At 60.3% G+C, this 13797-nt stretch overlaps 2 protein-coding genes across 4 annotated transcripts in view; one reads left to right on the forward strand and one right to left on the reverse strand.

The window, feature by feature from the left end:
* The window catches only part of SLC22A23 (solute carrier family 22 member 23), a 154169-nt gene extending 148642 nt beyond the window's left edge, over nt 1-5527 (forward strand). The window contains exons 11-12 of one of the 3 annotated variants that reach the window (XR_009009551.1): nt 1672-2480; nt 3197-5527. Coding sequence is in view for 2 of the 3 variants with exons in the window: in XM_057555145.1 (XP_057411128.1) it covers nt 1672-2029 (358 nt within the window). In the remaining variant the exon portion in view is untranslated. Of the gene's footprint in view, nt 1-1671 lie in introns of all 3 variants that reach the window. The other 2 variants (XM_057555145.1, XM_057555146.1) reach the window with 2 other exon arrangements.
* A 1042-nt stretch (nt 5528-6569) lies between these two features.
* Nucleotides 6570-11495, reverse strand: PSMG4 (proteasome assembly chaperone 4). Its single transcript, XM_057555147.1, has 3 exons — nt 11226-11495; nt 9632-9707; nt 6570-6769 (listed from the first exon to the last, which is right to left on the reverse strand). The coding sequence occupies exons 1-3, from the start codon at nt 11397-11399 to the stop codon at nt 6648-6650; spliced, it is 372 nt and encodes a 123-aa protein (XP_057411130.1). The 5' UTR covers nt 11400-11495; the 3' UTR covers nt 6570-6647.
* Nucleotides 11496-13797: the final 2302 nt, after the last annotated feature.

Raw genomic sequence — 13797 nt, forward strand, 5'->3', positions numbered from 1 at the left:
GCTCCCTCTGTTCTGGAGGGCTGACTGTGTGGGTGGTCTGGTGGGCTTAGTTGGCACCCGGTCTGGTTGACTGCCAAGCTCTGCCTTGTGCGGAGGCCACTGGTTGGTGGGGCCTGGTCAGGAGGCGGCTGACTGCAGAATCCCCGGGGGCCCTAGGGCTAGTGCCGGGTCACTGATGGGTGAAGTCAGGGTCCAGGCGACTCTGGAGCTGTTGACCCCCTCCTGGTGGGTGAAGCCAGGTCCTGGGGTTAGTGCCAGACTGCTGGCAGGCAGAGCTGGGTCCTGGAGTCTGGCTGCAGGGCCCAGGGATCTCAGAGCTGGTGTAGGATCGCCGGTGGCTGGGGCCAGTTCCTAACACAGTTGGGTATGGGGTCTGAGGTGTCCAGAAGCTTGCATTGGCCTGCTGTGAGCAGCCGAGGTCTGCAAGCTACAGGATTGTGGTTTTCTTGCTTCTGGTTTCTGCCCCGTGGTGGGTGAGACTGGTCTAGAGGCTCGTGCAGGCTTCCTAGCAGCAGAGGCCGGCACCTGTCAGCTGGTGTGTGGAGCTGAATCTTGGCCCTCTGGTGGGCAGGGCCGTGTCCAGAGGTGGCTGTGTGCTTAGGAAGTCTCTAAGCAGCCTGTCCGCCGAGGGGTGGGGCTGTGTTCCCACCCTGCTGGTTGGCTCAAGGCGTCCCAGCACTGGCACCTACAAGCGGTTGGGTGGTACCAGGTCTTGGAGCTCATGAGCCAAGACGGTGGTCGCCAGCACCAGTGTCCCCGTGGTAGAAAGCTCCCAAGTATGTCTGCCACCAGCATCTATGTCCCCAGGGTGAGCTGCAGCTGCCCCCTTGCCTGTCCGAGAGACTCTCCAAGTCCAGCAGGTATGTCTGGCCCAGGCTCGTATCAAGTTACTGCTCTGCCCTTGGTCCCAGTGCACGTGGGATTTTGTGTACTCCCTGTAACAGTGGAGTCTCTGTTTCCCCCATCCCCAGCCTTCAAAGCCACACGCCCTGGGGGCCCATTTTCCTGGTACAGGACCCGCAGGCTACAGAGCCCGACGTGCGGCTCAGAACTGTCTCCCGTGGGAGAACCTCCGTGATGTAATCGCTCTCCAGTGTGTGGGTCGCCCACCCGCTGGGGGTCATGAGCCTTGATCATCTCGCACGTCTGCTCCTCCTGCCCGTCTCTTTGTGGCTCCTGCTTTATGTCTTCAGTTGTAGATCTTTTCTGGCAGGCTCTGGTCCTTTTCATCGATGGTTGCTCTGCGCGCAGCTGTGAGCCCGGCGTGCCCGTGGGAAGAGGCGAGCTGGGGGGGTCTTTCGGCTCCACCACCTCGACAGCTCTCCTGTTGACACGTCCTTAATGCCTTCTTTAACCCCCGGCCGCCTTCCCCGCTTCTAAATGAAGAGCAAGCCTCGGAAAAACAGTGTAAATTGATACAGGGTTGAGAAACAAAATGTTATGTTATTCACGGCGAGTGAGGCCGGTTGTCCCCTTACAGTGGTATTTATTACAGTCACCTTTCAAACTAAATGAAGTAAGAAGTTTTGGGCTGGCGAGGAAAACATTCACTGAATAGCGGTGGCAGCAGATGCAGGAGGCGAAGGGGGTTGGGGGGAGCCGGCCGTGCGCTGGTGCTGGGGCCCCGTGCCTGTGGGTCCGACCCGCTGCCGACCTGTGCGCTCCCCGCAGGTGCGGCGGCCTGGGGCTGGTGCTGGCCAGCGCGGGCTTCGGCATGCTGACGGCACCCATCATCGAGCTGCACAACCAGAAGGGCTACTTCCTGCACCACATCATCTTCGCCTGCTGCACGCTCATCTGCATCATCTGCCTCCTGCTGCTTCCCGAGAGCCGGGACCAGAACCTGCCCGAGAGCATCCCCGACGGCGAGCACTACACGCGCCAGCCCCTGCTGCCGCCCAGGCGAGGGGAGCAGCCGCTCTTGCTCACCAACGCCGAGCTCAAGGACTACTCGGGGCTGCACGACGCGGCCGCCGTGGGCGACGGGCTGCCGGACGGCACCACGGCCAACGGCGGGCGGCCCATGTAGCGGTGCCCTGGGGGTGGGCCGGGCTAAGCGTGGCCACAGGCGGGCCCACTCTGCTGAGGCCGGCGTGGGGACCCCCGAGGAGCCCATGTCTGAGGAAGCAGACTTTGCAAACGACCCTTCGAAGACTTTCCTCTCTGCCATTAAACGTTTGTATTTATTTTGGTCATTTTTACCAGAAGCACTTTATTCCCTTCCCTCCACGGATCTCGAAATGGAGCTGCCTCCTCGGGAAGAGGGACGCGGTGGCCGAGGACACGCTGTAAGGACCGCGCAGCCCAGGCTCCCCGGGAGGTCGGCTGTGCCCTCAGAGCCAGCTGTCCCCGCAGCCGCGCGCAGAGACCGACCAGCCACCGTCTGGAGCACTCCCACGGCTGCGCTTTATTCAGACTGAAGTGTCAATGGTTAGGGTTTCGCTAGAGTCTGTATGGTTTCTAAAGGTTTTTTCTGTAAGGTAAGAGCTTCTACTCCATGTGCTGGGGGAAAGCAGCTCACAGTATCATTAAAACCAGCTTAGTCTTTCCTGCAAGATCAGCCTTTTATACTTGATGCTGGAAGCCCTTTGGGGGAAAAGCTTAACCATTTCACCAGAAACCCTGATTAGTGGCGGCATCGCCCCAGTCTTCCAGGCAGGTCTGCCCAGCTCAGCTCCCGAGCAGCAGATGCAACGAGTCGGAGACAAGTTACTGTCACCACCCCTCCTCCCAGTTCAGCTCCAGCAGGAAAGTCCCCTCTTGCAGTCAGCTTTTCTGCCAGCATGACTTGAACACACGGCTACTTCCTCAACTAAAACCAATAGGAAAATAACTAACCAGGCAACTAAGGCAGCCCCCCAGGAGGGAGGGGTGCTCCCGCAAATATGGCCCGTCAGCCGCGTCCTGAGCACATACCGCGCAGAAATCACCAGCTTGGAGGCCTCGGCTCCGCTGGCCGCCGGCAGAGACCCCAGAGCCTGCGGGGGATGGCCCCGTGCCCTCTGCTTCCGTCAGCACGGAGCTGGGCCTGGGGCGAGGAGCGGGCCCCTCACTGGGGAGCCCGGCTGACCGCAGCCTCCGAGAGCATCAAGAGCAACTGAGAGAAGCAATAACTCACCAAAGCTCGAGCCCCACCCCGTCCCCGGTGTCCGAGGGTTTTCGTCGTGTTCCTCACTTCGTCTCCCTGCCTTTCCAGGTCAGGCTCTCTGCACCTGTCTGGAGCCGTTTCACAGGAAACACGGGAGATGCTGAGAAACAGCCCTCACTGGCCGGGCAGGCACTGCCTTGTGGCAGCGCCGGGACAGCCTGGGTTCTTCCTGGAAGGGTCCACCTCCCCACGGTGCCTCTGCCGTGGGCTCTTCTTCCAGGGAAGGCGTGGCCCCGGGTCCGTGGGAAGCAGCGAGGGGCCTCCCAGCCCACGGCGGCTCGGACCCCGAGGCCCAGGCGTCCCCGCTCGCCTCCCGTCCCCTCCAGTCTGTCCTACCACCCCCCACGGCGCCCCTACAAGCTGGCGGCCACTGGGAGGCGCCGCCGGCTCGGCGACAACGTCGGGAGGAGGCGAGCAGACCCGCAGGCCTGCGCGGCACCAGCAACTGAACCGCACGGAGCCGGGGGCCCCGCCCGGTGTCGAGTCACGTCTGTCCTGTGTTTCGGCGTCCGCCCGCGTTCACCTTAATCTACAAGGCCTTTCTTCACACCTGTGCAGCTCGAGTGCCAAACCTGCGAAGTACCTCAGCTTCTCTCAGCGCGCCGGCCGCAGGGCCCCCGGTCCAGGGCGGGACGTGCAGCGCGGGGCCAGCGGGGTCCCTGGGCCACACCTGCCAGGTGTGTCTGCACCCAGCACCCCAGCGCCAGGGCACCGTGCAACCAGGCTGCTCGCCGGACCCCAGGCCGCGCGTGCCCTCCCGCTGGCCGTGTAGACCTTTAGGGGTCGTGCTCAAGCCGCAGGGGGTGGCCGGCACCTCCAGGAAGGTGGGCACAGCACTCCCAGACCCCCGTTCAGAGGTGCATCTTAAGTGACAACAGTAGACGCTGGTCCCACGGAGCCCAGCACCGTGTCCGCAGCGGTCAGGCCAGCTCGTGGACTAGGAGAGAAGCTGGCTGCGAGGCCGGGGCTCCCGGGACCAAAGTTCGGCAGGTGTGAGGGAGGGGATGTCGCGGCAGGTGTGAGGAGGGGAGGTTCCCGGCTCCCCCGCGCCCCCTCCCGCGGCCCCGGGTCAGGCTGGTCCCCTGAGGGACAGCTGTGAGCGTGGCCAAAGCAGAAAAGCTTCCTGTGGGCCGAGCCCCGTGAGACCCCACACCACGTGGGCGAGGCAGCCCCAAGCCCAGCCGGGGCCGGTCCTGCCTTGCTCCGTGAGACCCCCGTGGTCACGCGTGGACCCCTCGGCCCAGGTCCCTCCGTGCTGAGTGGAGAGACGCTTCTCAGGCGCCTGCTGCTGCACGTCCGCCGCCCGGGAAGGTCCAGCTCGTCCTCCGGCATCACGCCGCACCCCCCGTCCCAGCCAGCCGCGACCCCCTTCCAGCGAGTCGGGCACAAACGTGACCCTCCTGCCTTCGGTTCCTGTCTGGAAGTCGGTGACAACGCACCCGATACCCTGCCTACTAGCACCCAAGACACAGAGTAAATGTTTTAAATGTTGCGTTTTCTGAAAGACTGTATGACCACTTGCGACTAGGGGCAGGGGGGCTGGCAAGCTGGTCCGGCCGCAGAACAGCAGGAGAAGGAAACCGCCCAGAGGAAGTACTGCCCGCAAATAGCACTTCCTCGCGCCGCACAAGGGCGGCTGAGGTGCCGCCGAAGGACAAGCCCCTGGGCCGCGGGGTGCTGGGGACGCGGTGCGGCCTGCGTGCCGCTGGGGGTGCCCTGGTGGCCCAGCAGCCCCGGGCCGGAGGTTTCAGCGTGAGAACCGTGTGGCCCGCGGACGGACGGGACGCCTGGAGGTGCCCGCTCCCAGCACAAACCCGCTCCCAGTCCTGCCCTGCCCTCCCACGGTCCTGTCTGCATGACGTCACAGCTGTTGTACCCCGGGGGGAGATTTGTATGTAAACGTACAGAAATAAAAATGTTGCCCCATTAACAAACTTCCTCTGGAATGTCTTCCCTATCTCATCTGACGATATCCAGTGAAGGGCATCTCATGACCACTGGCTACGAGTAATAAACTCTGTTGATTCAGGTCTCGCTATGTCCCTACTTCAGCGCCTGTGTAAACCCAGCCTCAGCTCTGCCCCCGGGGGACCGCAGGTGGCTTCTCTGCCTGCAGATTCCCCGTCGTAAAGGCGGGCAGAGGCAGAGGAAAGATCCAACTGCCGTTCGTAGACCCCGAGAAATGGGGGGCAACAGCAGATTTCAGAGTTCTTTTCTCTTGTGTGTGGATGTCCTGCTAATCTAATCCGTGGCCTGAAGGTTCCTAGACAGGAAAGGATTCTGACACTGTGATTCGGTCAGGAGAGACTGAGAACCCAGAGCTCTCTTTAATGTAGTATTTTTTAACAAGAAAGCAATATTTCTTTAATAAAGTATTTATACCAAACTCTCCTCTCCATAGCCCTGATTGTGCGTTACTTGCTCTTCCTAGAAAGGTGCCCGCTGTGCTTCCAAACCATGACCGGCTGGGGCCTTGCAGGTTAGCGTCCTGAGCCCCAGACCTGGTCCCCGGAAGGGCCTTCCCGTCCCGGCCAAAGTGTCACCACTCTGGCTGCCTGCACCGGCTTGACACGGGACTTGCCACCCATCGCGTGAACCGTGTCACAGGGCCCGAAACCGTCCGCCTCTCATGACAGAAGGGGTCCACGTGGACCCCAAAGCTCAGAGAGTCCTTTGCCTGTAGTCCTCGGCCTTGCCTGCGCCGAGAAGCACGTGGGGGGCTTTCCAACCCCACAAAACCTGGGCCTCCGGCCGCCTGAGTCTGCGGAGGGGAACCTGTAAAAGCTCCGCCAGCAATTCGACCGGAAGTCAAGTTAAGAGCCACTGACCTGAGAAACACTGGCTTCTGGAAAGGAGCACACGTTCCAGAAAGACTGGACTCCTCCACCTGAAGCGGCAGGAAAAGGCCAAGGATTAAGACGACGCAGCAGGGGCCTGGGACCTGGAGGAAAGAGGGGACGGAAGGACAGACAGGGTAGCAGGAAGCCCAGGGAGGGGCCGACACACTCGGATCCGTTCAACAAAGAGGGTAAAACCGTGACCCAGGTCCTAGGGGCCACGGCACCGGGGTTTGCGAAGCATTTCCAGCAATAACCCAGCCAGGTGAGACCGTCCCACTTCACAGGTGAGGAAATGGGGCCCAGAGAAGTGAGACTCGGGGAGCGGCGGGACGCGGGGACACACGACAGAAGGACCTCACAGACCTCGGGCCTCGGGCCTGACGGAGTCGTGACTGATTTCCCCTCCGGGGACAGAGAGCAGCCCCTCCGTCCCACAACGGCCCCGAATCTCTCCCCCCAGGACCGCGAGGAACCTTCCCTGCCCTTCGCCTGCCTCCTCCTGCAGGTGCAGCCCTGGGGCCCAACTCCAGTGACGGCGGGAAGACCGACCCTTTACAAACAAACGTCACGCGTGACCCTGCTGACGGCTGGCGAGACCCCATGCGTTTATTCAGACGTCCGTCCGGGTGCGCACATCCGCGTCCTTGCTGCTGCCTCGGCTAGAACTTCTCGGGAAAGGCCTCCATTTCCTCCTTGATCCTGTTTTCTACCAGCAACGTGAAGCTGCTGTCGGTGTTTGGAAGGTTATAGCTGACAAACACCTGTTTGCTGGTCTTCCTGGCTGAAACGAGAGAAAGCACACGGACGCGTGCGACCCACTGCGGGGAAAGGCCTGGAAGAGGAAGGCGGGCTTCCAGGGAGAGAAGCGAGCTCTGACACCTGCGGCGTCACGGGCAGCTGCTGCACACCAGACTACAGGCACCGAACAGCGGTTCTGAAGGCCCGGTCCCCATGGCCACGGCGCCGGGACCGCGTGAGAGATACAGACCCTCGGCCCCACCCAGACCCACCGAGTCTGTTCTCAGCCTCTACCGTCTGAGACCCACCGCTCTGCACACGGGGCTGGCTGGTTGTGCTGCTTTTTAAAAAGCGCAAATAATGTGCAAGTATTTAAAACACTAAGGTCCTGGGACTTCCCTGGCGGTCCAGTGGTTAGGACTCCACGCCTCCACCGCCGAGGGCCTGGGCTCAATCCCCGGTCGGGGAGCTAAGATCCCGCGAGCAGCGGGGCACGGCCCAAAAAATCTGTCTATACTTCAGCACCGCCCCCTCCAGCAACTCCCCCCGCCCACAGAGGGGAGCCGGCGTTCCTACACATACGCACGTGCAGGCGCACACGTACGATTGCTCAACGCGATGCGAGAGACGCGTTTTAGCTCCTTTCTACGGCACCGTTCACGGCTGACGTGAGCTGCTCCAACCGCCAAAAGCACACGCGGCTGCACACCCATAACCTGAAGGCAGGACAGGTCCCGAGGACGAGCCAGGCAGTACCGGCACCGGTCCCCTCTTCCTCTTCCGGTGAAATAGCTCCTCCCTGGGCCCCATCCCACAGGGGGCGGGTGCAAGCCCCTCCTCCGCCCACCGAAGTCAGGGGCTACGTCAGTCCCATCGGCAAAGGCAAAGAGGTGGGGACGGGGGAGAGCGGGGCAGTCGAGCCACGGCCGCTCAGCCTGCCCGCATTCAGCGGCAGGAAAGTCTCCGGCCCCGGGGGCCACTGATTCCAGTCCCTCCGCGAGCCAAGAACCATCCCGCCTGCATGGGCCACCCGGCAGACCCCCCCCGCCCCCCAGAGCCACACAGGGCAAGGGGTCCCCGGCCACACCGAAGCCCCCCGCGCCCCCAGGCCGTTCACCTCTTCCACACAAGACACTGTCTCGGGGCACCTGTCTCTTCTCAGCACCCTCTAGACAACCAACAGCGGTTAATAACGCATTTTCAACTGCAGGTGACCTCCCTGCGGAACAGTCCCCTGTGGCCTCAGCACACGCGTCGCCTGTCCCCCTGGGGTGCTGGCATCTCACCACGTGTGCCCGTCCCTGCTGGGCGGTGGCCGAGGGCTGCAGGGTTTGCCGATACAGGCAGGTGGGAGCCTCCATTACCGTCTGACTTCAGTTAAGTTAGAAAGAATGTATTTTTTGGTCTGTGTTGTTTCAAATTATGCAGATTATAAATCGACGTAAGCCACGTGAAAGAATGTTAAAAGAGCCCCAACGTTTGCACAAAATGCCCCAAAAAAGAAAAAGAACCCTAGTTTTCGCACACAAACTGCTTCCAGGCCTCATCTCAAGGACACCGGGAGCCCATCTCACTTCACTGGAATAACCAGCTGATTCGTGGCTCATCAAACGAGCTCCCGCCGCCCTCCTCTCCCGGACTCTCCACACTGGGGGGACCCACTGGTCCCAGCTCCACAAACCAGCAGCCTCCCTCCCTCCTCCACCAGGCCCGGCACACGGGGCCTGCCTGCTGGGGGTGCGTCACCCCGAAACGCTGGCAAGTACGCAGTGAAGCAAAGGGGCATCAGGCCTTCCACCTGCTCTCACGTGGTTCACAAAAAACTAGCAGCTCGAACGTAGAGCAGGAATGATAGCGCCTGGGAGTCTGGGCGAAGGCTAGGCAGGAATCCTTTATATCTGTCCTGTGGCTTTTCTGTAAATTGTAAATTGCTTCCTCATAAACAGTTACCAAAATAACTTACTAGCCAGGCTGCTCTAGCTTCAGGCTAAAGGACAAGCGCGGTGGACGTCCCCGAGACGCAGCCGCCAGGTCTCTGCCACATCTCGCGCGACCTGTGGGCCACCTGTGACAGCCCCGCTCTCGACGCACTAGCAGTGCCTCCACCGCGTGGCCGCGCTGTCCACACGCGTGCGTCCCGGAGCGACTGACACACACATCCCCACTCCCCCGAAATCAGGCTAACAGGACTGTCAACACAACTACAAAATAAGCTCCTCAAAATCAGGGCCCGGGCCTCATTGCCACACCCCAGCCGGGACCCGGGGCTCCGCACGTGGCTGGGACACTGTGAACACGAAGGCCAGACAGGGGACAAGCCTGCCCTGCCGGTCAAGGTCCCCGGGCGCCTGGGACCACCCGGCGGTCATGGGTACCAGCTGGGGGCATCTTTACCTGAACCACCTGGGCATCTGCAGGATGCGTGTTTGGGGTGCAGGGGGGCTGGAGCCCTCAACCTCGGGGCCCTGCTTGACGCCCTTTCACGCCACCCTCAGGCCAGGCCGTCACCCTTCTGAGCTCTAAGCGACATCACCTGCGGCGAAGGGCGGTCCCTCCTGCTCCGCGGGGCCCCACCGAACCCCGGGAGGCTACCTGGGGCCGCTGCCCACTAGGCACTGTGGGCATCACTCGCCCTCTCCTCCCACGAGGAGGAGCAAATCACCTGTCACCGGTCGGCCTGGACGGTAGCCAGGGCGACACGGGAGCCCGTGGGGAGCACAAGCCCCGAGCGGTGCTGGTACCAGGTCAGCTCCCGAGGAGCCCAGTGTATGAGGCCTTCCTTCCCGCAGAGACCGGGGGTCCGCCTCCCAGAGAGAGCCTTCCTCCTCCGTGACTTGCCTCCCGGCTCCGCTGAACAACGAGGTTCCCCCCCCAGGCACTCAGGCAGCTAAGCTGCAGGACCTACCTAAGCGCTGGGCGAGGCCGGTGGACGTCGTGTCGGACATGTCCCCAAGGAGGGCAGTGGACACTGGGATGGGGTCCTGCAAGGAAAACAAAGGGTAGTGCTGCCCCACCTGCAAGGCCCAACGCTCCTGGGTCACCTGAGCACCCAGGGTCCCACGGCCCCCTTCCTGTCCCAGGCTGGCCTCCCCCTGCAGTGGGCCTGTGCCGTCCTAGTTCTGCAGCCTCTCCTGGCAGCAGGCAGGCCTGCCCGGTGAAGGGCTGGAGCAGCCCAGAGGGGCAGGGGCGCCCCAGCAGCTGACAGGGCCTGGAGGTCAGTGCAGGCTCTGGACTCTCGTAAGGTCTGAGCAGAGGAATGACGATACTGACTGCAGCCCATGGAGAACTGGCCGTAAGGCAGCGCCGAAGGCTGAACCACGACCTCCAAAAGGTACGTCCAGGTCCTAACCCCTGGCACCTGAGCAGGTGACTTTATTTGGAAATAGGGCCTTTGCAGGTGTAACTGAGATGTAAGTTAAGGTGAGAAGGATCCTTCATCTAGTAGGACTGGTGTCTTCAGAAGAAAGGAAGACACAGAGGCACACGGGGGAGAAGGCGTGTGACACTGGCGGCAGGACTGGGGGTGACCAGGCTGCCAGCAAGGAGCACCAAGGTGCCAGCAGCACCAGAAGCCCATACACAGGGGACGACTTCTCCCCCAGAGCCTCCAGGAGGAACCAGCCCTGCTGACACCTTGATTCAGACTTCTGGCCTCCAGATCTGGGAGGGAATCAGCCTCCGTTGTTTTCAGCCACCCAGTCTGTGGCACTTTGCAACAGTAGCTCTGAGAAACCTATAACGTGGCAAAGGGGGCCTCAGCCGCGGGGAGGGATGCAGGCTTGGCCCAGGCAGCAGGTGAGAAGAGGCTGGATTCTGCAAGGTCTGCTGACAGCAGTGCCTGCTGCTTCACTGACATTGGGCACGTGGAGCGTGGGAGAGGGGATCCAAAGATGACCCCAAGGTTGGGACGGAGCTGCTGTAACAGAGAGGGGCTGGCTGCCGGAGGAGCAGGGGCGGAGACTGGAACGCCAAGCGAGAGATGCCTATTACATTCGCCACCGAGACACGGGAGGGGAGGGGAAGGGCGGGAAACAGGTCTGGGCCGGAAATGTAAATAAATACGGTCAACACGGAGCCGGTAAGAAAAACAGGGGCAGATGCCACCCCCCAGGGCGAGTGTGAGCGGAGAGCAGAGGTCCCACGAGGGAGCCCTGACACTCCAACCAGAGATGGAGGAGGAGGACCAGCCGAGCGGCGGGACGCAGCTCTCCCCGGGTGGGTAGCGCAGCCCTCCCCGACCCCGGTCCCGGGGAGCCCCAAGCGCCCCTCCCCGGCCCGGGACAGCCCTGGGGGCCACCGAATCCGCGGTCTCCCCGGCGGGCCCCTGGTGGGCACGGGGCGCGCGCCTGAGGCCCTCGGTCACCGTCTGGCCCCCACCGGCCCGGCCTCCGGGACCCCATCCCTCCCCCGCATCCCTAGCCCCCTCGTCCCCCTCCCCGCCTGCCCCTTCCCTCCCCCCCGGCCCCTCTCCCCACCCACGGCCCTCCCGCCGCACTCACGTAGCGGGTGCACATGGCCACGGAGAGGTTGCGCAGGTGCGGCGTGGCCCCCACCCACAGGAAGAGCGAGTCCGTCAGCCGCATGACGTGGAAGTGGACGAGCTGCTCCCACAGCCTCGCGCTGAAGTTGTGCAGGGAGACGTTCCCCCGCGCAGCAGCCCCCGGCCCCTCCATGCCGCCCGGAGGCCTCGCCGCACGCGCCGGACCCGGTCTAGCCTCGCCGCCGCCGCCAGACCCGAGCAGGCGAGCGCCGAGAGGTCGAGCGCGCCTTCGTTTCGATTCCGGGGGGCGGGGCCTGGGGCGGGGGCTCGGGAGTGGGCGGGGCGGATCCCGGTGTGGGCGGGGCTTTCCGGGGAAGGACGGGGCCCAGGTGGGACGCCGGAGGGACGGGTCCCGGGAGTGGGCGGGTCCCGGAGTGGGCGGGGCGGGGCGGGTCCCGGGAGGGGGCGGGGCGGGGCGGGGGCGGGCCGGCGTCCTTGCGGACAGCAGTGTACACTTGTGGGAGCGTCTTACTTGGTGGAGACGCGCCGCCCAACAGAGGGCAGCGCTGTTCAGTCGGTGCCGCAAGCACTCAAAGCAGCTTCCTCCGTCCCTCGTGCTCTGTTAGATTTTCCAAAATCTGCTCCCAGCAGCCCCGTAACAGCAGGAAGCCTTGAATGCAGCTAGCCGTGAGGATGGCAGCGATATGGGAAAAGCTCTAGAAAGGAAAATTGCATGGACTGAGTTAGGGGGGTGGGTTGGCACGCCTTCGGACCCAGACCCCCCGAGCTGATGTCCTGTACAAGCGTGGGCCTTGGCTAACCGTTCAACCCCTGAGACTCAGTCTCCCCATCTGCAAAGTGGAAGTAAGAACGGGTGCCTCTCAGAGGCGTGGGAAGCAGGTGAAAGGGGGCCACTGTCATCCCTGCTGGGGACCTTGACTTGTAGTCACTCTGGGACACTCGGAGTTGACATAGGAAGGCTTCAGTGTGTTGAGAGAGAGTGTTTGTGGTAAACGCACACAGCGCCCATTTTTGTCAGATTCTGTTACAACTGACTGTTGGGTTTTATGTCAGAACTATCAGAGTTGTGCTTTTTAAATCTCTAATAGATCTAAGTTGACTAAATTGACATTTAAGAGTATTGTTAAAAGTTTGGGGCTTCCCTGGTGGCGCAGTGGTTGAGAATCTGCCTGCCAATGCAGGGGACACGGGTTCGAGCCCTGGTCTGGGAAGATCCCACATGCCACGGAGCAACTGGGCCCGTGAGCCACAACTACTGAGCCTGAGCGTCTGGAGCCTCTGCTCCGCAACAAGAGAGGCCGCGATAGTGAGAGGCCCGCGCACCGCGATGAAGAGTGGCCCCCACTCGCCGTAACTGGAGAAAGCCCTCACACAGAAACGAAGACCCAACACAGCCAAAAATAAAAAAAAATAATAATAATAAATAAATAATAAATAAAAAATTTAAAAAAAAAAAAGTTTGTTCCCTTCACTAATTATCAATGATTCAATTATGTACTTGATTTTCTGGTCAATAGTTTCTAACAGCTTTATTAAGGTATAATTAACCTACAATAACTGCACTATTTAAAGTATACGAATTGAAGTTGTGACACGTGTGTAACTCATGAAACCATCCCCACAATGAAGAGAATGTACATGTCCATCACCCCCAGAGGCTTCCTCAAGCCCTTTGTAACCCCTCCTGCCTCCCCCAAACACTGTGCTGTACTTGGTCACTAGTTTGCATTTTCTAGAGTTTTATGTAAATAGACTGTACACTAGGTATAATTTTTGGTCTGCCTTTTCACTCATCACTGTTATTTTGATATTCATCCAGGTTGTTGCATGTGTCAGTCGTTCCTTCCTTTGCGTTCTGCTGGGTGGACGCACCACTGCTTGTTTATCCCTCACGTGGTGATGCCTATTTGGGCTGTTTTCAGTTTGGGGATATTGCAGTCAAGCTGCCATGAACACATGTGTACAAGTCTCTATGAACATATGCTTTCATTTCTTGTAGTTAAAGACCTAGGAGTAGAATGGTTGTGCCACGTGTAACTTTTTAAGAACCTGACAAGCTGTTTCCACAGTGACTGTACCCTTGTATGTTCCCATCAGCAGAGTATGAGTTCTGGGTCCTCCACATCCTCATCAAACAGCCAGGACTGTACCAGCTGCTTGGTGTGGTCAGTCTTTTTCATTTTAGCCATTCTAAGGAGTATTTCAACGTGATTTTAATTTGCATTTCCTTAATTATTAATGAACCTCAATTTACACTTCACACCATACACAAGGGTGAACTCAAAATGGTTCAGAGACCTAAACATGAAACCTAAAACTGTAAAACTTCCAGAAGAAAACGTAGGAGAAAACCTTTGTGACCTTTAATCAGACAAAGATTTCACAATAAAACACCAAAAGCATGATCCATAAAAGAATAAATCGATGAACTGGACTGACAGAGCAGGTGATGTCACCCACACATCAACTCTAATACCCTCTAATGCTTTGTCCCCTTAGAAGAAAAACACCATTTTTAAAACAGAGAGTTTCTCTCTAAAGAGTCTTGAAGAGCTAGTTGTCTGGGGAAA

This window comes from Balaenoptera acutorostrata, chromosome 10, assembly GCF_949987535.1.
Source record: "Balaenoptera acutorostrata chromosome 10, mBalAcu1.1, whole genome shotgun sequence".
In the NCBI taxonomy this organism is placed as follows: domain Eukaryota; kingdom Metazoa; phylum Chordata; class Mammalia; order Artiodactyla; family Balaenopteridae; genus Balaenoptera; species Balaenoptera acutorostrata.

Coding starts and splice junctions, on each gene's coding strand:
- PSMG4 (XM_057555147.1), bottom strand. CDS start 11,399: ATGGAGGGGCCGGGGGCTGCTGCGCGGGGGAACGTCTCCCTGCACAAC. Junction 9,708..11,225: donor TGGCCATGTGCACCCGCTAC/GTGAGTGCGGCG, acceptor TTTTCCTTGCAG/GACCCCATCCCAGTGTCCAC. Junction 6,770..9,631: donor CGGCCTCGCCCAGCGCTTAG/GTAGGTCCTGCA, acceptor CTCTCGTTTCAG/CCAGGAAGACCAGCAAACAG.